This window comes from Sylvia atricapilla, chromosome 18 (genome assembly GCF_009819655.1).
Source record: "Sylvia atricapilla isolate bSylAtr1 chromosome 18, bSylAtr1.pri, whole genome shotgun sequence".
Taxonomy (NCBI): domain Eukaryota; kingdom Metazoa; phylum Chordata; class Aves; order Passeriformes; family Sylviidae; genus Sylvia; species Sylvia atricapilla.
In genome coordinates, this window is record NC_089157.1 from 5,841,711 (window position 1) to 5,868,094 (window position 26,384).

A 26,384-nucleotide genomic window follows, 5' to 3' on the forward strand; every position below is an offset into this window, starting at 1 on the left:
GTTCAGGAGGCACCAGCCCAGCCCTCCTTGCTCTGCTGAGAGTAGATTGTGTGCAGCTAAAGCACATCTCCAGGAATGCCTCCCTTCTGGATGTGGTGGCACAATGAGCCAGGGAATTGCATGCAGTTCTTCACCATCTTGTTAAAAACTTGTGTATGTTGTCACATTTGCATCTGGCTTCAGTTTCTGGTTGCTGTTTGTTTTTTTCTTCCATGCCTTTCACCACTAAATTAAAGAACCACTTGGTTCTTGTTGTTTTTCTCCTCTGCAAGCACTTCCATGCTGGCATTGTTCGGCTCTCAGACTCCCTCTGCATTAGCTGCAGAGCCTGGTCTCTTCAAGCCTTTCCTCCTCAAGGTGTTTTCTGGTCCTTAAATCACTCATCTGTTCCCCACTGTCTTTGGTGGGTACCACAGCACAGCTGGTTTTGCCAACACCTCCATGGCTTGTGCAGACACCAGTGAGTGTCTGCCACCCTCCTGCTGTGTCTGCAGGGTATCTGGCATCTTGTAATAGGATGTTAGTGGTGGTTATAGATTCCTTGAAAAAGATCTTGACATCTCTGTTCTTTCCCACCAGATCCCCAGGCAGGGCTCGCTCCCCTGTTTGAGGTACAGCTGGATTTGGTGATCCCAGATTTGGTGTTTCACCCTCCCTTGGACCCTGGCACCAATGATAGCTTCTGTGACATGGTGGAAAGTCTTCTCCAGGGCATCTACCACATCTCCTCGCTGGTGCCTCGGCTGGCCACGCACAGCGGCTTCTGCCACTACCAGGTCTGTGCTCCGGGGTTTCCCCAGACTGGGTGGCTGTGAGGAGGTACCACATCTTCCCACATCACTGTGCTCTGCTCTCTCCTTTCTCTCCTCTCTCCCTTCTCCTCTCTTTCTATTCTCTCCTTGCTCCTTTCTCTCCTCTCTCCCTTCTCCCATTTTCTTTCCCTCCTCTCCCCTTTCCCTCCTCTCCCCTTTCCCTCTCTCTCTCCCCTTTCTCTCCCCTTTCCCCTCTCCCTCCTCCCATTTTTCTCTCTCCTTTCCCTCTCCCTCTTCCCTCCTCTCTTTCCCTCTCTTTCCCTCTCTTTCCCTCTCTTTCCCTCTCTTTCCCTCTCTTTCCCTCTCTTTCCCTCTCTTTCCCTCTCTTTCCCTCTCTTTCCCTCTCTTTCCCTCTCTTTCCCTCTCTTTCCCTCTCTTTCCCTCTCTTTCCCTCTCTTTCCCTCTCTTTCCCTCTCTTTCCCTCTCTTTCCCTCTCTTTCCCTCTCTTTCCCTCTCTTTCCTCTCTTTCCCTCTCTTTCCCTCTCTTTCCCTCTCTTTCCCTCTCTTTCCCTCTCTTTCCCTCTCTTTCCCTCTCTTTCCCTCTCTTTCCCTCTCTTTCCCTCTCTTTCCCTCTCTTTCCCTCTCTTTCCCTCTCTTTCCCTCTCTTTCCCTCTCTTTCCCTCTCTTTCCCTCTCTTTCCCTCTCTTTCCCTCTCTTTCCCTCTCTTTCCCTCTCTTTCCCTCTCTTTCCCTCTCTTCCCTCTCTTTCCCTCTCTTTCCCTCTCTTTCCCTCTCTTTCCCTCTCTTTCCCTCTCTTTCCCTCTCTTTCCCTCTCTTTCCCTCTCTTTCCCTCTCTCCCTCTCCCACCTCACCCTTTTCTCCCCTGTCCCCGTTCCCTGCTCCAGGCTGACCTGGAGGACATGCCCGACCTCGGCACGTGGCGCCAGGAGGTGCTGAGCCGCGCCCAGTCGGCGGCGGCCGCGTGCCGCGAGCACCACGCGGGGCTGGAGCGCTTCTCGCACCTCTGCGGGGAGGACAGGAGGGAGCTGTGCCGCCAGCTGCTGCTCTACGGCCGCGCCCTCACGCCCGCCGACCTCGAGGCCCACGGCCAGGATGGTGTCCCCACGGCGTCCCCGCCCACGCTGCGGCAGTTCGGGGAGCACCTTGACTCCTACGAGCGGCTCTACCAGGAGGTGGCTGCCATGCCGCCCGTCAGCACCTTCCTGGGCTGGCTCCGGCTCGACGCACGGCCCTTCAAGGCGGCCCTGCTCAACGAGATCAGAAGGTGGAGCTTGGTGTTCAAGCAGCACCTCCTGGATCATGTCACGCACAGGTGAGAGCTGTGCCTCTGCTCCTGGGACTGCGCTGGGGTTTCTCTTGGCTTGGCTTGTTCTGCCCACGCCTGTGAGGACAGGAAACGGTTGTGATGGGTTGGTGTGGAAGAAAAGCGGGTGATGGGTCTTAGGTGGAAAATCCGAGGGGTTTTTATTCCTCTTTTTTATTCTTTATTATTATTATTTTCTATCTGGGGACAGCAGAGGTTGGGCATCACCTCCAGGTCAGCCTGGATGGGGGACAGAGGGACAAGAGGGAAGAGGGAAAGGAGGAAAGCGGAATACCAGGAGCGCTCCCAAATACAGCCAAGCACTAGGACCTCAAACAAAGGGCGATCCCAACTCACATGCACTAACATGGAACATTCTAGCAACATTCTAACCAATCATAAGGGGCAAGGTAGCCCATATCAGCATGGTAATTCCCATGATCCTCTTGGAACCAACTCTAACTCTCTCTAACTTGAAACAACATCCCTGAACTTAGAGCGTTGCTTTCCATGGGGTTGATCCTGACTATGGTTGGGTCTCTGGCCAGGCCCCTGCACCTCCACATTGTCTGGGCTGTCTCATTTCACACTGATGGCCAGGTCAGGTGGGGAACCATGGAATACCCTGGGTTGGAAGGGATCCACAAGGACCATCCTGTCCAGCTCCTGGTCCTGCACAGACAATCCAACAATCCCACCTTGTGCACACCTGAGAGCACTGTCCAAATGCTCCTGGAGCTCTGGCAGCCTCAGAGCTGTGACAGCCTCCAGAGCTAATACAGAAGCAAGAGAAGGGGCCAGGCTGCACAGCAGCTCCATCCCATCCCAGTCTTCCATGCCGTGGTCTCTGCTGCTGTGTGAGCTGGGAACAATGTCATCACTTGGTGCCACTGGGAACAGTGACATCATTTGGTACATCCCTGAGCCAATGGCCTGGGACACAATGTAGGGTGTTAGACAAGGTGTGTGTTTCCCCAATCCTCCTGAACCAAATAATCCCATCTCTGCCAGGGCTCTGGGCTTGCTTTACTGGGCTTGATGGTGGCCATCAGTAAATCTGTATTAATGTTAGGAGGTTATGTATTTGATGATGGCCATTAGTAAATCTGTATTACCATTAGGAGGTTTCTGAAAGCCCATGATTCAGATAGCCTGGCATGAGCAGTGATGGGGAGCTTTCTTCAGGCTACAAAAAGGAGCAGTTTGGGCTCCAACTTTTGCATTAAGATGTTTTCCTTGCTCTGAGGAGCTGCTCAGATCTGTGCAGGACAATGCCTTGGGTTATTTATTGGTGGAAGCTTAGTCACGACTGAAGGGTGTCTTAGGTTGTGGATGCTCCCAGGGGAGTGCTCACAGACATCTGAAGAGGAGGCTGCTGCGTGGGGTGGTGATGTGATCTCCTGTGTGCTTTTCAGCACTATAAATCTGCCTGATAATTTCTTTGCAAAGAGGTTTTGTGTGGCAGAGAACAAGCGTTTAGGAGCTGTTATTGAGAGTCCCTGACTCAGCAGTTTAGTCTTTATGAGGTGAAGTATTTAAGGATACTTTTAGGCCCAGCAGCATCTAGAGAATTTAAGCAGGCACTTAAAAAGCATTTTGAGACCCAGGAGCCCATTGTTCCTCTGCTGAAAGTGACCAGTTGCTGATGAGGTTAAGAACAGGATAAGCAGGTTTGGAAATGTGACCCAAACATTCTCCTTATCTGTGATGGTTTATGGCTCAAGGGCTTTGAGAGACAAAGATCTTTATTTTAAAGTCCTGGAGGGATTTTTTTCCCTCTCACAAATGTCCAGTTGCTTTCCTAAACTGCTGTAATTTGCGTCAACTGCAGGAGGGAGCTGCCCTGTGAAGAGAGGCAGTGCATGAAGGACAATCCCTGTTTGTTACAGGTTTGAAATGTGTCAGGTTTACCTGGGGAGCTTGAATTCTTGTAGTGGAAGAGATGGGGTGAAAACTGCCACAGAATCCTAGAATGATTTGGGTTGGAAGAGATCTTAGAGCTCATCCAGTGCCACCTCTGCCATGGGCAGGGATATTCTCCACTGTCCCAGGCTGCTTCAAGCCCCATCCAACCTGGCCTTGGGCACTGCCAGGGACCCAGGGGCAGCCCCAGCTTCTCTGGGCACCCTGTGCCAGGGCCTCCCAGTAAAAACTGGATACCCCTCCAGAACCCTCCTGAGCTCCCTGCCTCTGTTCAGGTACCCTGTCTCCAACTTGAGAAGCCCCAGCGTGTCTTTCTGTTCCTCGAAGGGAGCTGTACCACACCCAGGGATACCTTTGAGCAGGAATTCCAGTTCTGAGACTGGATATTAATTCCAGAGGAACTGCCCTCATCCTGTTCTTCCTATTCTGCTTTCTGCTCTACAGCTTGGCCGACCTGGACGAGTTCATCCGAACTGCCGAGAAAGGTTTGAGCAGAAAGGTGGAGAAAGGTGACTACAGTGGCTTGGTGGAGGTCATGGGTCACCTGCTGGCTGTGAAGGAACGTCACAGTGCCACTGATGCCATGTTTGAGCCCCTGAAGGAAACCATTGAGCTGCTGAGGGCCTACGAGCAGCAGCTGCCCGAGGAAGTCCACCAGCAGCTGGAGGTGGGCGAGGGCTTGTGGTGGGCACAGCAGTTGTCCAGGAGCAGGAATAAAGGGAGCAGGAGTGCAGGAGCATCCCAGGGATATTCAGGGCCCTGCTCCCTGTCATTAGAGGGCCTCGGTGGGCAGTGTTTTGATGTGCCTTAATAGCTCTAAATCTTGGAGTCATACTGAGATTTTTTTCTTTTGAAGCAGAGATTAAGCCTTTTGTTATGTGTGAAAAATCATGGAATTGCCTGCTCCGACTCCCAGCGATTACTCTTGAAAAAATATTAATGCACTTTCAAATCCATCTGTTAATTAGGTTGAATTATAATTATTTTTAAATAAGCTGGTTCTTGGCAGCTATGGAGGTGGGAAGGATAATGTTGGCAGATGAGCTGCCTTCTCACAGGACTTCAGCCCTCCTCTGGGTCAAGGCCACCGGATCTGCTTTACCCAGAGGACATCCCTGGGAGCAGGTTATGAAAATGTTTTGGCATCTTTCCACATCTGGCTCTCACGAGTCAGTTTTTTGGGAATTCCTTTCATTTCTGCAAAAGGGACCGTGAGCTGAAGGTTGTAAGGGATGGTGAGGTGCCCAGTGGTAGGGGACAGAGGCAAGCCCTGCCAGCAGTGTCTTCATCCACCATAAAGCCCAGTCCTGTGGGGAGCCCAGCTCCACTAAATCCCCCTGCCTGGGAGCTGCTGGTGTGTGCCTGCTGGTGCAAATACCTTCAAATCACTGATTTACTTCCCTGATAGAAGAGATGAGGAGCGGCCACCCAGATGCAGGAGACAGCAAAAGAATTGTTCTTTCTGGCGAGTGACAGCAACACTTGTGTGTGAATGATTCATTCCCTCCTGCATGGAGTGGGAAAAGCAGAAGTTCCTCTAGGCTCCTCTCCCTCCGTGGCTGTGGAGATGGATGGGCTGGAGCTGCTGCTTGGGAGGAAAAGAAGGAGGCAGCTCTGTGTGTGGTCATGGATAATGATTTCTACTGAGACTGTAATGTAAAAAGGCAGGAAGAGCCCCTTCAGAGCTGCCTGCAACTCTTTGCCTTCTTCCCGTGGTGGGTCTCCATTAATCTCCTCAAGAGCGTGAACTGGCATGGAGAGAAACCCAAAGTCTTTCCTGTGGGCTTGCAAAGCACGTGGAGAAGAGGGACCCTGGGGACAGCAGAGCCCTTGGCAATCATGGAATTGTCAAGCTTGGAAATGACCTTTGAGATTACAAAACCTCACCATCCACCCAGCATCACCAGTAAACCGTGTCCCCAGGTGCCACATCCACAGGTTTTTTGAACACTTCCAGGGATGGTGACTCTACCGCTGTCCTGGGCAGCCTGTCCTGATGTTTTGCAACCCTTCCTGTTGCTGTTAGGGACAGGAAAGAACGAAGCAGGCAGCAGAAAGGTCAGCAGGAAAAACTCTCTACTTTATTTCTCTGACGCCAATACATACACTTTGACAAGCAGGCCAAAGATTGGCTACGCAGGTCACCACCTCTTGGACCTCGTTGGTGAACATCACCATCAATCATCTTTCTCCTCTCAGAGGAGAAATATGTAAACAAAATAGATAAATTCTAAAAATATACATTGTATTCTTGAAGCTATGTGAGAGCAAAATGCAAACAGTGAAAAGCAGGCAAACTTGAGGCAACATCTTCCTGTGAACATTTTTCCTCGTTTCCAGTCTAAACCTCCCCAGCCACAACTTGGGCCATCCCAACCGACCTCCCTCGCCATTCTGACCGCGGGATCTGTCTCTTTTCCTGTTCTGTGGTTACCCATGGGCAGATCTAACCCCACAGACCCAGTCCTGTCTCCCCAGCAGTGCCATTGTGCCCGCAGGAGCTGCCAGAGAAGTGGAGCCAGGTGAAGAAGCTGGCCCAGGCCGTGAAGCAGCAGGTGGCCCCTCTGCAGGCCGGCGAGGTGACGGCGCTGCGGCAGAGCTGCGCTGCCTTCGACGCCCAGCAACTCCAGCTCCGGGAGCGCTTCGGCAGGGAAGCTCCCTTCAGGTACAGAGGTGTGGAGTCCCTTGTGCCCTTAAAGGAATTTCCAGCTGCCTTGCCCTGGAAAAGCAAGGATATATACCCTTCCAGGTGTAACAGAGGCTTCCTCCCCAGTGGATCCTTCAAACATTGCGCAATCTGTTTCCCTGGGTTTTGCAAGTCCATCACCTCCTCATGGCATCCCCTTTCCCTGTTTTCCCATTGGCAATGTGACCTGGTGTCCAATTTCTGTCTTCCCTATGGTCACTTGCCCCCTGCCCTGCCCCCTGTACCACCCACGAACCTGAGACACTATATAACTGCGAAAATTCACATGATCCTCCTCTTTGGCTCTGGATTTCACCTTCAGTGCATGGAATAAACTCCTACTGGAATTAATCTGGGGCTGGGAGCCTTCTGCCTCTCTGCTGAGCTAGCCTGTAACGTGTGTGGATGTGTGAGCTTGATTGCTGCCTGAATTCTTCTCAAGCAGTTTCTCCACTGGAGAGGTTGACTGGGACCTATTAGGCTGTAGCTGCACACCTAAAAAGACAAACTGTTACACAGATGGTCCAGCATCACATCAGCCTGAAGAGAAAAAAAGCTCATCACTGTGATGCCTTGGAGTGGGTACCTAGAACAGAGGCCAGGCAGAGTTAGAGACTAAAGTGGTTTTTTACTAAAGACCTTCAATAGATGCACCTTGGGCAGCCAAAAACCTCACAGAGGCTACACCCAAGACAGACAATGCTTACGAGTTTTTCAGAAAAATATAAGTTTGGTCTATTTGCATATCAGGGGTTAATTGTCCAATTACAGGTCCAGGCAATTAAGTAATTTACCCTCAGTCTGTCCTTCCTTTCAATTCACTTTTGTTTGTACTTTTTGGGTCCTGAGGCTATGGTGTGTCCTTGGATCAGAAGCACAGAGGGATTGTTTTTTCTGCCCAAAATGTGAAGACAGTTAACTAACACTTAATATGGAGTTTAGAGCTATGCAGCAATGTACTATAATATCTGAAAAATATGAAAGCTAAAATTTAAGGCATCATCTGCATTTCCTGGTGATCCACAGATCTGCTCCCTGCTCAGAGCCTGCTGTGCCTGCAGTGTTGTGTCCCTGGGAAGAGATTGGGTTTGGGTGGTGCCAGCAGTGCCACGTGGCTCAGCCATCAGGGTGTAGTAGAGACCTTTCATCTCTCCCATGGCTCTCAGAGGCTCTGCTTGTTTTATGGGTTCTTCAGAAGTTGTTACAATATCACTTATGAAGAATAAATGTTTATTTCTAGGTTTGACACCAAAAAGCCTTATCAACTGCTGGATGCAAAGCACATGGAGATTAAACAGATGGAGTCAGCCATGACCTCAATTTATGAGTCAGCTGGTCTGTTTGAAGTCACGGTGCCAGAGTATAAACAATTGAAGCAGTGCAGGAAGGAGCTGTGTCTTCTCAAAGAGCTCTGGGACATGATCTCCCTGGTGAACACCAGCCTCAATGACTGGCAGACCACCAGGTGGGTGGATATCAACGTGGAGAACATGGATCTGGAGTGCAAAAAGTTTGCAAGAGAGATTCGGAATTTGGACAAGGAAATGAGGGCGTGGGATGCTTTCAGTGGGCTGGACAGCAAGGTGAAGAACATGCTGACAGCCCTGAAGGCTGTGGCAGAGCTTCAAAACCCTGCCATCAGGGAAAGGCACTGGAACCAGCTGATGCAGGTGACGGGCGTGAGGTTTGTGATGGACTCAGACACCACCCTGGCTGACCTCCTCAAGCTCAACCTGCATGAATTTGAGGGGGAGGTCCATGGCATTGTGGACAAGGCAGTGCGAGAAATGAGCACGGAGAAGGTGCTGAAGGAGCTGAGAGTGACCTGGAGCTCCAGGGAGTTTCAGTATGAACCTCACCCCCGCACCAACATCCCCTTGCTGAAGTCAGATGAGGAGCTCATTGAAACCCTAGAAGACAACCAGGTGCAGCTGCAGAATTTGATGTCATCCAAACACATTGCTTTCTTCCTGGAGGAGGTGTCTGCTTGGCAGAGGAAGCTCTCCACTGCTGACTCTGTCATCTCCCTCTGGTTCGAGGTGCAGCGCACGTGGTCTCACCTGGAGAGCATTTTCATCGGCTCAGAGGACATCCGGGCACAGCTGCCCCAGGTAGGAGCACCCAGATCCCATATTTCCTGTTCGGAGAGTGTTGAAGAAGAGGCTCCATTATTAAATAGTGCCAAAATCCCCAAAGCAGGGCTGTTCCCCTGCTGCCTCATTTCTCTGGAGGCTCCCTCAGTGCTGTGGTTGTTCCCCCAGGATGTTTTTGTACCCAGGCTGTGTTTGAGCCGTGCTGATCTTCTCCCTTGTACCACTGCATGGCAAACACAGAGTTCCTGGGTGCTGAGTGAGAGCTGCTGCCTTCCTTCAGTGCTGCAGGCGTGTTCCCTCTTCCTTGGGAGGGGAGAGGACCAAGATCATTACTCAGACACTGCAAATCATCAAACAGAGCTGGCCCAGGCAGCTTTGGCAGCTTTCCCTCCCTGTCCTTCCACACTGTTGCTGGGGGAGAGCAGCTTTTCTCCTTCTCCTGCTCTGGGGGCCTCCTCAGGGTGCCTCCAGCCCAGCTCTCAGTGTTACTCCAGGCTCACAGCCATGCTGAGGAGGAACATGCCTTCCACTGGCAAAGGAGGAACTTTTCCCTCACCCCAAAGACAGCCCTCAGAGGATGGGATCTCTCAGCACACCATTAGAGCATTGCTGTGACCTTTGTGTCCCTTTGTAGGACTCTAAACGTTTTGAAGGCATTGATGTGGATTTTAAAGAACTGGCCTATGAAGTTCAGAAAACCCCAAATGTCGTTGAAGCCACCAATAAACCAGGTCTCTCCCAACAACTGGAGGACATCCAGAGTAGGTAGGTAGAGCCTCAGTCCCAGGAATTTTGTCAGAGACTGGAATCAGCAATGAGAAGTTGGTTGAACCTGTGCTCCAAGGCTTTTCCTGAGGCCGTGCTTCCTCTGCAGTCACAAATCTCCAGCTTTTCTGACATTCACCAAGTTTTTGTATTTGTGACCAATCATCCTGGGAGGGTGGGCAGGTCCTGGCACAGGGTGCCCAGAGCAGCTGTGGCTGCCCCTGGATCCCTGGCAGTGCCCAAGGCTGGGTTGGATGGGGCTTGGAGCAGCCGGGGACAGTGGGAGGTGTCCCTGCCCATGGCAGGGGTGGCACTGGATGGGCTTTAATGTCCCTTCCAACCCAAACCATTCTGTGATTCTGTGATGTTTGCAGCAGAGCTGAGCCCATTTAATTTACCAAATTATCCCTGGGTACCCTTGACACGAGGAATAACACAACTCTGAGACAGACCTGAGTGCCCTGAGGTGGAGACACTTCTCACTTAACATATGAATCTGCCTGAAAAACACTTCAAAGTCCATGCAAAGCTGTTGTGTCAGTAGCAGCTCTCCATTTCAAATAAAGATTTGATTTTATTTTCAATCGAACAAGGCCAATGTTCCTCACAGAGAATGTTATTTAGGAACTTTGTAAGCTCAGCAGCAGTTTAGCATGTGAACACTGCAAGATTCATTTTAGATCGGAGCAAACAACTTTCCTTTCATGCTTTGCAAACACAAAAAGCTGAGCTGGTTGGAATCAGACTTTAAAATGTGGCTCATTAGAATAAAAGCAGTTCTGGAAATGTTCATCCCAGTGGATGCCACCACCTGTGGCAAAGCTACAAGCTTGTCTAAAGCAGTGGGTCAGACTGCAAACCTTTCCAACCTCTTCTTCCACTTGTGCTTCTGCTTTTTTATGAGGCTGCCCCAACTCTTGGGTGTTTGACCCCTGGAGTAGAGAGTGAGCTGTGAGTTCCCTTGTGCTTTGTGGATCTATTCAGGGCTGTGGGAAGGAGCAGCCTGCAGGCTCAGCTCCTGCCTGGCATTTCCCCACAGTGGGAAGAAACTGCCAAAGGGCAGCACGAAGTGTATCAGGTATTTACCCACCTGTCCTGGCCCCTGCTTTGTCTCCCCAGGTTGTCTCTGTGTGAGAAGGCTTTGGCTGAATATTTGGACATGAAAAGGTTGGCCTTTCCCAGATTTTACTTCATTTCTTCTGCAGATTTACTGGATATTCTTTCCAACGGCACCAACCCACATCTGGTAAGGCTTGTATTGCACCTTTGAATTTTCCAGCTGTCAGGAGTGTCACAGTGGAAGGTGCTGTCCTGGGACTCTCTTATTGTCCTTTCTGGAGTGATTTTCTCCCACCCTGCATGGATTGACATCTCCTTCCCAGCTGATCTCCCTCTGTCATTGCTGACAGGCAGCTCTGCCCTGGCTGTTGTCTGCTCTAACCCTGCTGATGCCTGAGGCAGGTTCAGGGAGCACCTCCATGGGTTTTGTGCCATAGGAACTGTGGCTGTGTTTCTGCTGGGGTTACAGTGAGGCTGCAGGAAAACGACTTTGTTGAGGATCTCATGCAAAACTTGTTGCTGACCTTGGATCCCAGCCGGGGATGCCACCAAACAGCTGGTCATTCCAGTGTGGGAGTGTTGACCACTGGGGGCTTGCAGAGGGCTGGTTTTTTAGGCAGGAGAGGCAATTTCCAGTAAGTGTCTCTTCCTTCCCCCTGCAAAGCCTTTGGGATGTCCTGATGGCAGGGCAGGGAGGAGCACAGCCTGCTGCAGGGGAGCAGCTGCTGGTCAGGCAGTGCCTGTGGCTCAGGGCCAGGTGATGTCTGACCCTGCACTGGGTTTTGGGATGGGGTCAGAATGCCAGGTGTGTGGAATGCCCCCAGATACACCATTCCTCCTCCTGGCTGGGCAGGATTGCTGGATCACCCCGAGGAGAACTGACAATAACCTTCCTGTGGTAAGAAATGGCTTCACAGTCCCGTTCTCCCCATCCCCAGGGATCAGAACCCTCTGTCCCCCATGGGCAGAGTTCAGAGGATTCAGTGCTGCAGGTGCTTTTCCATGTGGAGCTGCTGTCAGGAAACCTCAGCCACTTAGCCTGGCAATGCCATGCCCTGACCAGCCTGGTTTGGTTGGTGTGTAAACCAATCAACATATTCACAGCAATCCTAAGGTTGGTGTGTAAACCAAATCAACATGCTCACAGCAAATGGAGGCTGTTGGGTAAGGAATCAGCTCCTTTTTCCACTTTTTAGTAGACAGCAATCTCAGCCTCCTTAAGCTTTTCCTCATTTTAAGCACTCATGTCAGCAAGTGAATGGAGCAGGCTTGGAAATGCTCTTGTTGCCACTCACCTTTAACTCTGCTTGGATCTGTTTGCTGCTGCTGGGTGATTTCAGCCCACAGAGTGTCATAAATACACAGCTGATTGATGCTTAAAATGGAGAGAGAGAGAAAGAAAACACAGGAAGCAGAGAAAAGCTGCTGTGTTTAAATGCTCCACGGAGTAAGGAGAAATTCCTGGTGCTTTCTGTTATTCAAAACCATTTGCAGTAAAATCAAAGTAAATGTCAGGCAGGATCACACACGGATACGCTCTCAGCCTTTCCACTGTAGTTTCAAGGCCTGATAATTCCTAAAGGAGGATTAAATAGACAATGATATTATCCACTTGAACTGGATATTGAGCTGGTGCAGATTCAGGTGCATTCCAGGCTCTGGTGGCAGAATTGTATCGAGTGCTGGAGCACAGCCAAGGCTTTGCAGAGTGGGCAGGGGCTGGCAGTGGACAGTGGGGACTGCTGAGCCTGCCCACTCACAGGTGTAAAATAGGATTCTCTGGTTTATGTAAGATTTGAAGGGATGTTTGCTTGTCCTGGTGAGGAAGCTGAGTGTCCTTTGCTTCTTGATCCACTTCTCACCCCCTAGGATTTGGCCGGGTAAGAAACAAATGGGCTGTGGCCACCTGTGGGCCAGCTCCTGAGGAGGGCTTGGAATCCTCTGTGAGAGTGAGAACTGGACAGACAAGCCATGGGATGTGCCATAGGTTCATAGCATAGCCTGAGCTGCAGGGGACCTGCCAGGATCCCCTAACCCTGTCCCTGCACAGACCCCCAACAATCCCACCCTGGGCATCCCTGGCAGCACTGTCCAAACTCTCCTGGAGCTCTGGGGCTGTGCCCATTCCCTGGGGAGCCTGGGCAGTGCCAGCACCCTCTGGGGGAGGATCCTTTCCCTAAATCCAACCTAACCCTCTCCTGGCACAGCTCCAGGCTCGACTGCTGTCCCTGTCCCAGGGAGCAGAGATGGGAGCTGCCCCTCAGGAGGGGCTGCAGTCCTGGGGAGCTCTGTGCTCAGTCTCCTTTCCTCTTCTGCACAGCCCCAGTGCCCTCAGCTGCTCCTCACGTGGCCCCTCCAGACCTTTCCCCACCGTCATGTCCCTCCACTCTACACCCTCTAATGCCTCTTTTAAATTATGGTGCCCAAAGTCACCCCAGGACTGGAGGTGAGGCTGCCCCAGTCCAGAGCAGAGTGGGACAATCCCCTCCTTCTCCTGGCTGTCCATGCTGGGCCTGGTCCCCCCAAGACACAGATATCCCTCCTGGCTCAGACCCAGCTGGCCATGGACCAGCACAGGTCCCTTTCTGTGGCACTGCTTTCCAGACCCTTGTTCCCCAGTGCTCCCAGCTTTCCCTGAAAACAGGAGAGCACCAGGAAGCACAGGTTGCTCTCTTTCCCCATCCTGCCTGTGGGGCTTGTCCCTCTCCCTGTCTCAGTTGTCACAGAGAGGGGGCAGCACCTGGCTGGGACAGCTCTGTGAGATTATTGCTGTGTGGGACACAGGGATGTGGCTGTGTGTGATGCAGTGCTCCAGAAGCTCTGGTCACCTCTCAGCTCCCACAGGCAGCTGCTGGTGTTGGGAGGAGCTCAGGAACAGCACTGGTGTCTCCCCGTTGGCTTTGCAAACTCAGCCACGTGTGAACAGGACAGGGCTGAATCATTCTGCTCCTTCTGGAAAAGGAAAAGCAGAAAAACCCCCATCTTCTCCTTTTGGTTGAGATGGGGGTTTTGTCTGGGTCTCAGGCAGAAATAAAGGTCAGGCTTCTCCATGGAGGAAAATTCAAGACTTTTCTTTTTGCCACAAAATTGATTTCTAGGAGGGGAAAAAACAGAAAGTTTCCCAGTGAGGAAAATTGCCCAGTGCTGAGAACAGGACAAGGGGGAGCAGGGTGGAGGAGCAGTAGGTGCAGGGGGATTGGGTTATGCAGTGTTGGGATGGTTTCTGTGCTTTTGCCCTGTGTTGGGGCTCTCAGGGTTTATTAGGGCCTGCCTGTGTTCTAAATGAGGTACAAGGAGGTGGAAATGATGAGAAGAACAGCAAGAGGCTCGTGTTGGCAGCATCCTGGCCGTGAGTGAGAAGATGTGGTGCTGCCCAGATGTCCAAGTCATGCTTTGTGAGCAGGATGGGGGCTGTCACACCTCTGCTGCTCTCTGCTCTGCCTGTCCTGTCTCACTCACTTTATTTACACAATCCCTTTTGCAGGTGCAGCGTCACCTTTCCAAACTCTTTGACAACTTGGCCAAGCTGAAATTCCAGGTGGACTCTGAGCAGAAGGCAACCAAGGTTGGCCTGGGGATGTACAGTAGAGAGGAGGAATATGTCCAGTTCAGTGAACCCTGTGACTGCAGTGGGCAGGTGAGAGGGGACACCTTGTCTGTCCAAACTGCCCAGTGGGACCTGTTCCCACACCCTTGGGTGGGCATCCCTGGCCAAAATCTTGTAGAGCTTCACTGCATTGCCTCTGTGAGAAAAACTGGAAGAGGTGGTGAGGAACTTAATCCTTGCTTACACCACAGCTCTAGCCCTGCTCTGGATGGCTCCTCACAGCCCATGGTGTGAGGAAGGGCTCTGGCCTATTTTTCTCTGGGCTTTTTAATTTGAGTTACTGAAAGACATTTTGAAGGTTACTCTTACCCACCCAGATAGGAGGGAGTGCAGACTGGAAACAGGTTAAATTATTCTGTAGTACTTCTGCATGGATATCTTTGGAAAGAAGAGGGGTTTTCACCTGTTTCCCAAATCTTCTATATTTCAAAGGACAGGTCGAAGTACAAAATTTAAGAATCAAATTGCTGCTCAGCTTTTCTGTCCTCGTAGCTGCACTTTTCTCCATGGACTATTACAGGAAGCTAAAGTAGGTAATACCAGCTCTGAGCTCCCTGGTGATGGCACTTGGCATTTAAACTCTCCTCTCAGTGAGGACTTTGCCTGTGAAATACTGAATTCAGCAGGAATTGTGTTCCCAGCATTCTCTTGCTGCTGGCAGATTGTGCTCCAGTCCCACAGGTGACTCTGTCATGGCCTGGAGCTGGAACACGCTGAGCTAAATTGCTCCTCAGTGGAGTTCAGTTTGGTTCCTTCTGTAGCTGGATTTCCACAAAAAGCCTCCCTTGGTGTCTGGAAGGAGATGCTGATCCTGCAGGACCAGAAATGGCTGAGTCCTCCAGTTTGGAGGAGGCCTGAGGCTTGTTTGACTGGGGAGCTGAGCTGCTCATCCCCCTCCCTGCCACCCACCCCTGATTGCCAAGGAAGAGCAGGAGTTTTCCTGGGATTTAACCCCTTCTGCAGGTGGAGGTGTGGCTCAGTGGGCTGCTGGACACCATGAGGGCCACAGTGAGGGATGAGATGAGCGCGGCCGTGGCGGCGTACGAGGACAAGCCGAGGGACCAGTGGCTCTTTGACCACCCTGCCCAGGTACTGCCCCTGCTCCTGCCCTCCCCTGCTTCCAGTGGGGTCTGTGGATGGGAATGTTCCTGCCTCTGCTGTCCAGGGGAGAGGAGGGGTGAGTTCTCCTTTCTCCTGGTCACCTCTTGATGGGCTCCCAGGCTGAGCTCTGTGCTCTGACAGGAGCTCCAGGCAGGATGCAGCTTGGGGACTTGGCTGCTACACCTCAGGGGTCACAGGAGGCCCCTACCCACAGTGAGGTGAGAGAACAAATTGATGGGGCTTGATGAGAGGAAAAAAACCATTGGATGCCCCTCTGGCAGCCTCGTGGTCTCCAGCTCAGCCTCCCATGTGTTGAGACCTGACAAAGGAGCTCATTTACTGCTGAGCAGCTGCTGGATGTGCCCCAGATGGGATTTCAATGGATGTAAAACAGATCCCTGCTCTCCTGCCTGCTCTGATACTGTATAACAAAACTTAATTTCATGTCAGGGATGCTTTGTCCTTAATGTCCCCACGGATCAGACACTCTCAGGATGCCCTGGTGTTGCCCTGCTGTTTCCCCAGGTGGCTCTTTGCTGCACCCAGATCTGGTGGACAGCTGAGGTGGGCATGGCCTTCTCCAGGATGAAGGAAGGCTACGAGAAGGCCATGAAGGAGTACCACAAGAAGCAGGTGTCCCAGCTGAACACGCTGGTGACGATGCTGCTGGGGCAGCTCTCCAAGGGCGACAGGCAGAAGATCATGACCATCTGCACCATTGATGTGCACGCGCGGGACGTGGTGGCAAAGATGATAGCACAGAAGGTTGGTGTCCCAGGGCCACAAGAAAAAGCATTTGGGATATTCTTCTCTGTAGCTTTCTTGTCTGGTGTGGGCCCACAGGGAATCCCGTGGAATTTGTCCTCCACTCCTACACCACTGCCCTGTCATCACATACTGCCAGAATGGTTTGGGTTGAGCGGGACCTTAAAGCTCTTCTCATTCCAATCCCCCGCCACGTGCAGGGACACCTTCACTGTCCCCGGCTGCTCCAAGCCCTGTCCAGCCTGGCCTTGGGCACTGCCAGGGATCCAGGGGCAGCCACAGCTGCTCTGGGCACCCTGTGCCAGGGCCTGCCCACCCTCCCAGGGAGAAATTGCTTCCCAATATCCCATCCAGCCCGGTCCTCTGGCACTGAGAAACCATTCCTCCTTGTCCTGTCACTCCATTCCTTGTCCCAAGTCCCTTTCCAGTTCACTTGGAGCCCCTTTAGGCCCTGGAAGGGGCTCTAAGGTCTCCCTGGTGCCTTCTTTTCCTCAGGTGAACACCCTCAGCTCTCCCAGCCTGGCTCCAGAGCAGAGAGGCTCTCTCCCTCTAATCACTCTGTCCTTGACACTGTCTCATATCCTGCCCTGCAGGTGGTTGGGAAGGTGCCCTGGGTGTGCTGGGTGGTGGCTTTACCCTCACCTGCATTTCTGGGCGGACATGCAGATTTCTGACTAATTTGGTTTTACCCTCTGGGCACTGGAGCAGTGCCACTCTTCACCCTCCTGCAGTGCCCAACCTAGAGCTGGTGACAACTCCCTCACACTCCCCCTCGGGACCCTGAACTGGATGTGTCTGTGTCTTGGTTTGGAAAGACAGGTGTCTGCTAAGGAAGGCAGGAACCTCCCTTGAAATTGAAAAAATAAACCTCATCCCTCTGAATTATAATTTTGAAATTAATGGGCTCTCAGGTAAAGATATGGGAAGAGGAATAACAGTTCTTTACCAGAGAAATGAAACTAAAAATGCAGTAGTAAAACAAACAAACAAGCCCAAAAAACCACCACCCAAAAACACTGACAGAGTCAGAACACAACCTGACCCTCTGTTGGTCAGGGTGTTGGAAGCAGTCTCCAGTCAAGTCCTCCTGCAGTGACAGATGTGGTTCTGTAGAAGCAATGATCCTGTAGAAGGGTGCAGTTTCCCTCTGAAGGTCCAGGGACAGTGAGATGGGTCTGGTCTCCCTCTGGGAATCCAGAGCAAACAGGCTGTGCTGCTGTTCTGAATCCCAGGTTTGATCCAATAGGAATGCTGGGCTCCTCCCCCTGGGTGGAGCCTCTCCCAATGGGCTGATGTAACTGTCTCAGCCCTGCAGTGAGCCTGGATGGCCCATGAACAGCAGATACCCCTGGAGGGAGGATGGGTCCCGGAAGGGATAAAGAACCCTGCCCCAGCTGGTTTTAACTGCTGGTCATAGAATACATAATTTTAGTTACATCCTGCATTGCAGCCTAAGACAGCCTGTCACCGTGGCCCTGCTGTGACACTTTGCTGGTGGCACTTTTCAGGTGGACAGTGCCCAGGCGTTCCTGTGGCTGTCACAGCTGCGGCACCGCTGGTCAGACGAGGAGCGGCACTGCTGGGCCGACATCTGCGACGCGCACTTCCTCTACTCCTACGAGTACCTGGGCAACACCCCCCGCCTGGTCATCACCCCCCTGACTGACAGGTGAGGCCCTGGGGCGGTGCCTTCTGGGACACCTGAGAACAGAGGCCAGGCAGAATTAAGGGAATAAGAAGCAGTTGTGTTTATTGAAAGGCCTCCAGGTACATTTCGGGCAGATAAAATCCGCCCAGGGGCTGTACCCAAAATGGACCATGGATCATGGGTTTTCACACTTCTTCCTCTTTTTTCATTCTTCCCCTTTTTCTTTCTTCTCCTTCTTCTTTCTTCTTCCCCTTCTTCCCCTTCTTCTCCTTCTTTCTTCCCCTTCTTCTTCTCCTTCTTTCTTCCCCTTCTTCTTCTCCTTCTTTCTTCCCCTTCTGCTTCTTCTTCTTTCTTCCCCTTCTTTTTTTCTTCCTCTTCTTCTTTCTTCTTCCCCTTCCTTCCCCAGGTGTTACATCACCCTGACCCAGTCCCTGCACCTGACCATGAGCGGGGCCCCCGCTGGCCCTGCTGGCACCGGCAAGACGGAGACCACCAAGGACTTGGGCCGTGCCCTGGGCATCATGGTGTACGTGTTCAACTGCTCTGAGCAGATGGACTACAAGGTACTGCTCCTCCCAGAGTGCTCAGGGCCCGCTGGAACCTACAGGATGGGAGTTAGCCAGCTGGGCTTGCTCTGATCCATCCCCTCTCCTCACATCCCTGCTGCCCCCCTTCCTGCTGGACAGCTTTTCCTCTTCCTCCTTTTGGTCTCTAAGACTTGAACAAGGTTCCTGAGCAGGAAAAGAGCTGAACTGTGCTCTCTGCCCTGCTCCACCTTTCCCTTCCCCTCTGGAGTTAGGTTCCACGTGAAATTCTTCACAAACTGTTGTCTGTTCAGTCAAGACCAAGGCTGTGCTGATCCATCTCTCTCTCCAGACCCACATGCTGCCTGTGCCAGGCATGGAGAGACCTCTCCTGGCTCCTCAGGGTGCTCTCCTGGGATAAGGCCAGCGCTGGGTCAGGAGGCTGATCCCTTTGCTCTCCACAGGGCGCTGGGTTTGGTGGCCTTGGATCATATTTTATCCAGCTGAGGTCTCTCATGGACGTGGGGCCATCAGTAACTCAGCCCAAGTGACCTTTGGATGGAACCAGAGCGCAGAGATGCCGAGAGAGCGCAATTAACAAATCAAGTGGCAAACTGTGCAGAGCTATAAATATTATAATTGAGTTGTGCCTGCTGCTCCCGTGCACTTTTCTAAATACCCACAATAGACTGTAAATTGCTATAAATAAACAGGCAGGGAAATCAAATCCATTTTTTGCTGGAGCTGATTCCGTTTGTGATTTCACTCTTGTAATTTTATTTTATATTTTTTCTTTTCAGTCTTGTGGGAATATTTACAAAGGCCTTTCCCAGACAGGAGCCTGGGGCTGTTTTGATGAATTTAACAGGATCTCAGTTGAGGTCCTTTCTGTGGTTGCTGTACAGGTAAGTGGAGAAAAGCTTGTGGATATATACAAGCTCCCCTTTTCCCCCCTTTTCCCCCTTTTCCCCCTTTTCCCCCTTTTCCCCCTTTTCCCCCTTTTCCCCCTTTTCCCCCTTTTCCCCCTTTTCCCCCTTTTCCCCCTTTTCCCCCTTTTCCCCTTTTCTCCCACAGAGTCAGAACAGAAGGGTTTGAGTCTTCGGGGATTTCAATGGTGAAAACTGAGTTGCCAAAACATCAAAGTTCTTCTGGTCCCAAATGTCAGCTGTGAGTTCAGGCTTTGGGATCTCTGTTTGACTGAGGTGCTGAATTCTTCCTAGACCCACTTTGGGGCTTGACATTGCAAAAATCAAGGTCTAGAGCCCCGAAGTTTCTATATTTCTGTAAAAGTTTTGATCAAAGGAATTGTTCTGAGCCCCTCTACGAACTCCTCACTCTCACCTCTCTCTCTCTCTCTCATCATCGTACCTCATGTGATGTCCCAGAGAAATCCCAGGCAGCTACAGATGTTTGTGCGTTCCCTGTCCATTTCCCTTCCATCAGGTTCTAGTTTAAAGCTGTCATTGAAAAACGCCTTTGAGGATCTTAAAATAAAAGGGGGAGCTGAACAAAAGAAGCCCAGATATGACTCAGCTGCTAATGATTCCCTGGCTCCTGGCTGGAGCGTGGTGTCTGAGCCAGGCAGGGCTGTCACTCCATCATCGCTGCTATTAGAGGGTAACCATGGCGATGGTTAATTGGCTGCCTTAGTCAGGCAGCTCCTGTCGATGTGGGTCCTTACGCTGAGGAACTCCCTTAATTGCTTTGCTTTAAGGTGGCAAACAGGGGTGAGTTTAGGGCAGCCAGCAGAGAGATTCCTCCCTCGGTGAAGAGGTGTTCTCAAGGAGGTGAGCTGGCTGCAAGGAGCTGCTCCCTTGGGGAGGTGGGGGAGGAGGGTCTGGCTGTAGTGGATTCCAGAATGGAAGTCAAAGCAGTGAGGTGGTCTGGCTGTATTTCCTGTTTAGGAAAACGTGGGTTTTTTACAGAAAGAGTGATAAAGTATTGGAGTTGTCTGCCCGGGGAGGTGGTAGAGTCACCATATCCATTCCTGGATGTGTTTAAAAAAAGACTGGATGTGGCACTCGGTGCCATGGTTTAGTTGAGGTGTCAGGGCTGGGTTGGACACAATCTTAAAGGTCTCTTCCAACCTGGTGATTCTGTGATTCTGTGACTCACTCCATGGGAATGGAAAGTGGGGAACAAGGTGGTTTGGCTTTGTTGGGCTCACTCCAAGGGAATGGAATATGGAGAATAAGGTGGTCTGGATGTAATGGACCCACTTCATGGGAATGGAATGTGGGGAATAAGGTTGTCTGGCTGTATTGGACTCACTCTCTTTGGAAAGTGGGGCATGAGAAGAACAAAGCTACAATGAGGTGAGTATGAAAAAACAGCCAAGTGTCTTCTGAAGCAAACTCTTACAACTCTTTTCAGTTGGATCGTCCAGCCTCTTCAGCCCTTTGCTGCTTTGTCAGAGTTGGATTGTGATGGCAGATACATAGATTTACCCCAAACAGTGTAAAAAGCTCTATCTGGTCAGTAAAAACCCAAACCAGAGCAGTGATAAGCCCCAGTCATCGTGGGCCAAGTGTAGGGAGGGCAGCATCTGGGGTTCTTCATACCTGAACACCAGCACTAAGCATTGCCTTCGTTCCTAGGTGAAAAGTGTGCAGGATGCAATCCGGGAGAAGAAGAAAACCTTCAATTTTCTTGGAGAAGACATTAACTTAGTCCCCTCAGTGGGGATTTTCATCACCATGAACCCTGGTTATGCAGGACGAACTGAGCTACCTGAGAATTTAAAAGCTCTCTTCAGGTGAGTCAAGGTCAGATTTTGTGACCTGTGTAATAAAACTGGCAGAAATTATCTTTTGGAGCATCCAGGCTTCACTTTCTTGGGAAATTCACTCGCATTGGGGTTTCATAGATGGTTTCAGCCTTGTGCACCAAGCCTGGATCAGGAATGCACAGGGAGGACAAGGGAGCTCTGTCCTGTTCCAAGGGAAAGGCAGTGTGGGCAGAGTGGGAGAGGAGAGTCTCCAGTGGCTCACTGGAGAGGACCTGGAAGATAAAGCTACAAGATAAAAAGTGGATTTAAAGATAAATCCACTGCCCTTGAGCTCTGTAGTCAACACTTGCTCTGCAATCCTTTCCTGCGTGTCTCCCTAGGCCCTGTGCAATGGTTGTGCCAGACTTTGAGCTGATCTGTGAGATTATGTTGGTGGCTGAGGGTTTCCTCGAGGCCCGAGCCTTAGCCAGGAAGTTCATCACCCTCTACCAACTCTGCAAGGAGCTCCTGTCCAAGCAGGTGAGCCCTCTGCTGTGCTCTGGATGCCCCAAAATCAGGGATGTGACACTGCTCTAGATCCCCCAAAATCAGGGATGTGATGCTCTGGCATGCACCTCCATGGCTGAACCTTCAGAGCTTTTAGTTCCTGACTGCCTTTGTGGCAGGTGCTGGGAGAAGGGAGGATTTGTGATCACCAGAGCAATGGCATTTTCAAACTGCTCTCCTGGAGGATCTGCAGGGACAGAAGAACTTGACCAACTGTGTTAGTGAGAGAGATTTTTCAAAAGCCTCAAATGGTTGGGGCAGTGCTCAGTGACCCTTTGCTTTCCAGTCTCTTAGTTCCTGTTAGTTCCTGTTGCCCCTTGGGAGGGTTTCTGCCTTGTCACAGAAACTTTGTGCTGTGCAGCTGGAGGCCCTGTGGGAGCTGTGGCCTCCCACATGAAGCAGTCAAGCTGTGGAGCTGTGCTCTTCAGAGTCTAAATGGGGCAGAAATAGAAGGACTTGCTTGTTGGCTTGAGAGCTCCTCTCATGCCTCTTTAGGATTCTTTTCCAGCAGTGTCCTTCCTGCCTCTGCTTGGTGCACGGTCCCCAGGACCAAATGTCCCTGGTAACCTGGTGATGGAGAAATTTGGGTATCTGAGACCTCAGAATGGGCTAACAAGCCTTCCACCTCAGCAGCTCCTGCAGATCCAGGGCTTTGGCAGGCCTTGCTTAACCCTCACAAAGCCTAAGCAAAGTCTTTCAGGGTTTGGGGAAAAAAAATTGCTTAGGTCTCCAGAGTGCAAGTCCGACTGCTGAGCGTAAATTGTGGCATGAGCAGCTGAATTATTTGACTCGTTAGTACTCTCCCTGGTGGGAAGCTCACCTTCTGAAGCGGATCCCAGGTGACTCAGGCTGGTGGAGGTCTCTGGCCACCACACAAAAAATGAATCTGGTTTCATTTCCATTGCTGACTACTCTGGCAGCTGGGACTGCTGGTTCTTCCCCCTGCCTGGCACTGTCTAACCATAAACCCACCCCTATTTCTCTTTCTTTCTCCCCCTGGTGCAGGATCACTATGACTGGGGGCTGAGGGCCATCAAGTCAGTGCTGGTGGTGGCCGGCTCCCTGAAGCGCGCAGACCCCGAGCGGCCTGAGGAGCAGGTCCTGATGCGCTCCCTCCGTGATTTCAACATCCCCAAGATGGTGACAGACGATGTGCCAGTGTTCCTGGGGCTGATTGGGGACCTGTTCCCTGCGCTGGACGTGCCTCGGAAGCGTGACCTGGATTTCGAGGCCGTGGTGAAGGAGGCTGTGCTGGAGCTGCGGCTGCAGCCCGAGGACAATTTTGTACTCAAAGTAAGAGCAAGGGATGTTCTGCTCTGTCTGCTGCACCATCAACAGCTCAGATGGGTTTTTTTCAACCATCTTTGCCTCTTCAAAGAGGACTCTGCACAATCACAGAATTGTAGAACAGTTTGGGTTGGAAGGGACCTTAAAGCTCAGCTCGTTCCACCCTCTGCCGTGGGTAGGGACACCTTGCACTATCCCAGGTTGTTCCCAAGCCCTGTCCACCTTCTCTTGGACACTTCCAGGGGTGGGGCAGCCACAATATTCCCCCTGCATACAGACCTTGATGGAGGACAGTCCTCACTGCTCCTAAATCCAGATCTGTCTCTTCCCTGGATTTAGAGAGACTGACTCCTGTAGGCTCGTGCACATGCAGCCCCTGGAGTGCAGAGCCTCCTTGGCTGGTGGCTGTGACATGTCAGTAGTGCTGGAGGTTTGTCTGCCTGTTTAGGATTTCACCCATCATGGTTAGAGTGGTCAGACCAAACTCAGGGTCAAATCCCTTTGTTGTCTGAGTCACAAATTTCTATACAAGAGGCCCAATGAGAGCTAATTCCACAGAATGGTTTGGGCTGGAAGGGACCTTAAAGGACATCATATTTCAACCCCCTGCCATGGGCAGTGACTCTCCCCTTGACCAGATTTTGCACGTTTGAACTTCAGTTTGGCATCTGTATCTGAGCTCTGGGGGTGTTTCCCCAGGTGGTGCAGCTGGAGGAGCTGCTGAGTGTCCGGCACTCCGTGTTCCTGGTGGGAGCTGCGGGCACAGGCAAGTCCCAGGTGCTGAGGTCCCTGCACAAAACCTACCAGAGGATGAAGCGCCGTCCTGTCTGGACAGACCTCAACCCCAAGGCAGTCACCAACGACGAGCTTTTCGGCATCATTAACCCAGCAACAAGAGAGTGGAAAGATGGTAAATGTCTCTTCGTGGCTGAATTTGGAGATAAAAAGGGTGTTTTTAAGGAAGCTCCTGAGTGGCAGCAGGGTGGTGGGGTCTCTGTGTGGAGGTCTCACAGCTCAGGTGCTGCTCCCAGCCATGTGAGGCTTTGCTGTTGGAAGGACATGTAGGGTGGCACGGCTTTTTTGGGCATTTATCCTTTTGCCATAAAGATAATTATCATATCCATTAACACTGACACTTCCCAATTCCTAACTGGGGCAGGTTGTTTTTTGGGGCTGGGCTGCTGATGGAAGAGAATTCTCTCTCTTGCCCTGTGCTGTGCACTGAGGCCCCCCAAAAAGTGCCATCACCAGGTTTCTGTGGCTGGACACTCCCAGCAGCCTTTTAGAGGTGTTTTTCCACTAAATATCCCTGCCTGATCTCTAGCACACGGTTTTTGCCAGGCTGTTGATCCTGATTGCTCCTGAGGAGGATGAGATGAGCATTTAAAACCTGCTGAAAGATTACAGAGATGCGGAGTGAAAAGGTTGGGTTGTGACTAATCCAGAAAGGCAGCTTTGATTCCCTGTGTGGCTGTTCTGGGAGCTGAGGGGGAGGTGAGGGAGGACGGTTCCATAAATCATCCTCGGCCAGAGGTCTCCAGGAGAGGAGCTGCCATCACCTCCCCTGCCCCCTGCCACCACCCCTCCTGCCCTCTGCTCTGCTCCAGTGCCAGGGTTAATTTCTTTTTAATTGTGATTGGAGACTCTAAATCAAAGTGACAGAGGGAAGTGTGGGATGTAGCCAGCACCCTGCAGAGAGAGCTGCACATGGGGGATTGTGGATCAGGGAGTGTGGGTGGCACTGGACAGCAGGAGAGACATTGGCAGGTGGCTGTCCAGTGTTCTCAATCCTCAATGTTTCAAGAGAACTTACAGGAATCCTCTCTGATGGCTGAAGGCAGATATTTTCTGCATTAACCATCCCTGAAAATATTGTTTCTTCATGCCAAAGAGCAGCCAGGCCATTTTCAGCACAGCCTCACAAGAGAGGATGTGTGTCCTTATGGATCAGCTCCTCCTTTTCCCGAGTTCATCCTGTCACTCATTGCGCTGTCAGCAGCTGGAAAGTTTGTACATGTTAGGTGAAAAAAGATCCCATAAGGGAATCCTAAAAGTGTTATTTGTAGAACCAACCTCTTCTTTCAAATCCCAAGACTTCTGTGTGGTGTGGATGCCCGAGGCTGGGAGAGGGGCACTTCCCTGCAGCTGCTGCCGTGGTGTGTGATGCTGTCAGGCAGGAGCTGCTGCTGACACTGGCAGTGCTGGAGTGGTTACCAAGCTGTGTCCAGCGTGAGGAATTGAGTCCAGGAAGAGCCAGGGAGGTGTTATCTCTGACCCCACCTCATAGCTGTGTCAGCTGAGCTGTTGTGCATTTGCTGTGCACAAGCTTTGTTTGGGTCATGCCATGCCACCGGCGGTTCCTGACCTGGATCACGGGGGAATAGCTGGTCCTGAAGAAAGAAAAAAGCATGCCTGTCACAACTCACCAGAAGAGAGGCTGTTTTTAATGTTTGCCTGATGTTCCTTCATGCAGACCAGCCTTTCCCTAGGTATTTCCTCGTGTGGAGGAGAGTGATGGTTTTGTGGAGCTCTCATTTGCCCTGCAGTACTTTTGCTCTGTTCCCAGCTTCTCGCTCTTCTTAGCATTCATTATTTACTCCCCTTGAGACTCTGTATATTCTGTCTCCTTGATTTCACTGACATTTTGTTCTGTCACTCAATGTCAGTCTGGGCTTGTTCTTCCTTCAGTCTCACTAAAGCCATGACCCAGTGTTTAAAGCATCTCGATTTTCTTGGTATACTTCAAGCCACAGAAAAAAACCACAAATAAAAGAGTTTTCAAGGCACATTCAGATGGTTCTCTCTGTGTAGTTTGTGGTTTTTTTTTTCCTCTGCGTATCTGCTCTTCATTTTTACATATGTCTCATGCTTTTCAGTGGGAATGAAGCTCATGTAGGCCCACAGTCATTCTCAATGATAATAACTCTGATAATATTTTTTTTCTTCAAAGCAGATCATCATATAGTATTATTTATGTCCAGATGCAAAGAGTTATTTATGAATGTTTAAGGGGAAAGCATAATTTTTAGGAAGTTGCTGGAAAAATCTGTTAGAGCAGGTGACAATTTCAAGGTTCATTAACATATTTGTGTCACTCTCGCAGGGCTGTTTTCATCAATCATGCGAGAGCTGGCCAACATCTCACATGACGGTCCCAAGTGGATGGTACTAGATGGAGATATTGATCCAATGTGGATTGAATCTCTTAATACCGTGATGGATGATAATAAGGTAATGGATGTAAGGTAAAGAAGCAGGTATTCCTTGTCAAGTGTGATTCAGCCTGGGGGAAATGCAGATTGTAATAACATCTCCTGGAATAATGCAGCTGTGTCTCTTCAGACACACCAAACAATATTGCATAAAGGCAATGGTGCATGAGGGAAATAACTTAGAGCTTGGTTTTCATTGGAATTTCCCTTTTCTGGAGAGTCGTGCTTGTGAGTAATTGCAAATGTCCTGATCATAACTTTAGGCCCTTAATAGAACTTAGCATCAACAAGATACCAAAGTGATAAAACATAACTTAACATTACTCAGACCTAAACATAGTGAAGCTTAACTGTGCTTAACTCTA

The 26,384-nt window shown here is 51.0% G+C and overlaps 1 protein-coding gene across 1 annotated transcript in view; it reads left to right on the forward strand.

Moving 5' to 3' along the window:
- The window catches only part of DNAH9 (dynein axonemal heavy chain 9), a 155,723-nt gene that overhangs the window by 10,716 nt on the left and 118,623 nt on the right, over nucleotides 1-26,384 (forward strand). Inside the window, exons 13-30 of the mRNA XM_066332140.1 lie at nucleotides 580-776; nucleotides 1,657-2,084; nucleotides 4,443-4,665; nucleotides 6,497-6,663; nucleotides 7,925-8,795; nucleotides 9,412-9,542; nucleotides 10,662-10,788; nucleotides 14,086-14,238; nucleotides 15,172-15,297; nucleotides 15,835-16,074; nucleotides 17,583-17,743; nucleotides 18,129-18,285; nucleotides 19,047-19,151; nucleotides 20,844-21,001; nucleotides 21,355-21,493; nucleotides 22,526-22,813; nucleotides 23,507-23,717; nucleotides 25,911-26,038. Of these exons, the coding sequence (XP_066188237.1) occupies nucleotides 580-776; nucleotides 1,657-2,084; nucleotides 4,443-4,665; nucleotides 6,497-6,663; nucleotides 7,925-8,795; nucleotides 9,412-9,542; nucleotides 10,662-10,788; nucleotides 14,086-14,238; nucleotides 15,172-15,297; nucleotides 15,835-16,074; nucleotides 17,583-17,743; nucleotides 18,129-18,285; nucleotides 19,047-19,151; nucleotides 20,844-21,001; nucleotides 21,355-21,493; nucleotides 22,526-22,813; nucleotides 23,507-23,717; nucleotides 25,911-26,038 (4,010 nt within the window). The remainder of the gene's footprint in view (nucleotides 1-579; nucleotides 777-1,656; nucleotides 2,085-4,442; nucleotides 4,666-6,496; nucleotides 6,664-7,924; nucleotides 8,796-9,411; nucleotides 9,543-10,661; nucleotides 10,789-14,085; nucleotides 14,239-15,171; nucleotides 15,298-15,834; nucleotides 16,075-17,582; nucleotides 17,744-18,128; nucleotides 18,286-19,046; nucleotides 19,152-20,843; nucleotides 21,002-21,354; nucleotides 21,494-22,525; nucleotides 22,814-23,506; nucleotides 23,718-25,910; nucleotides 26,039-26,384) is intronic.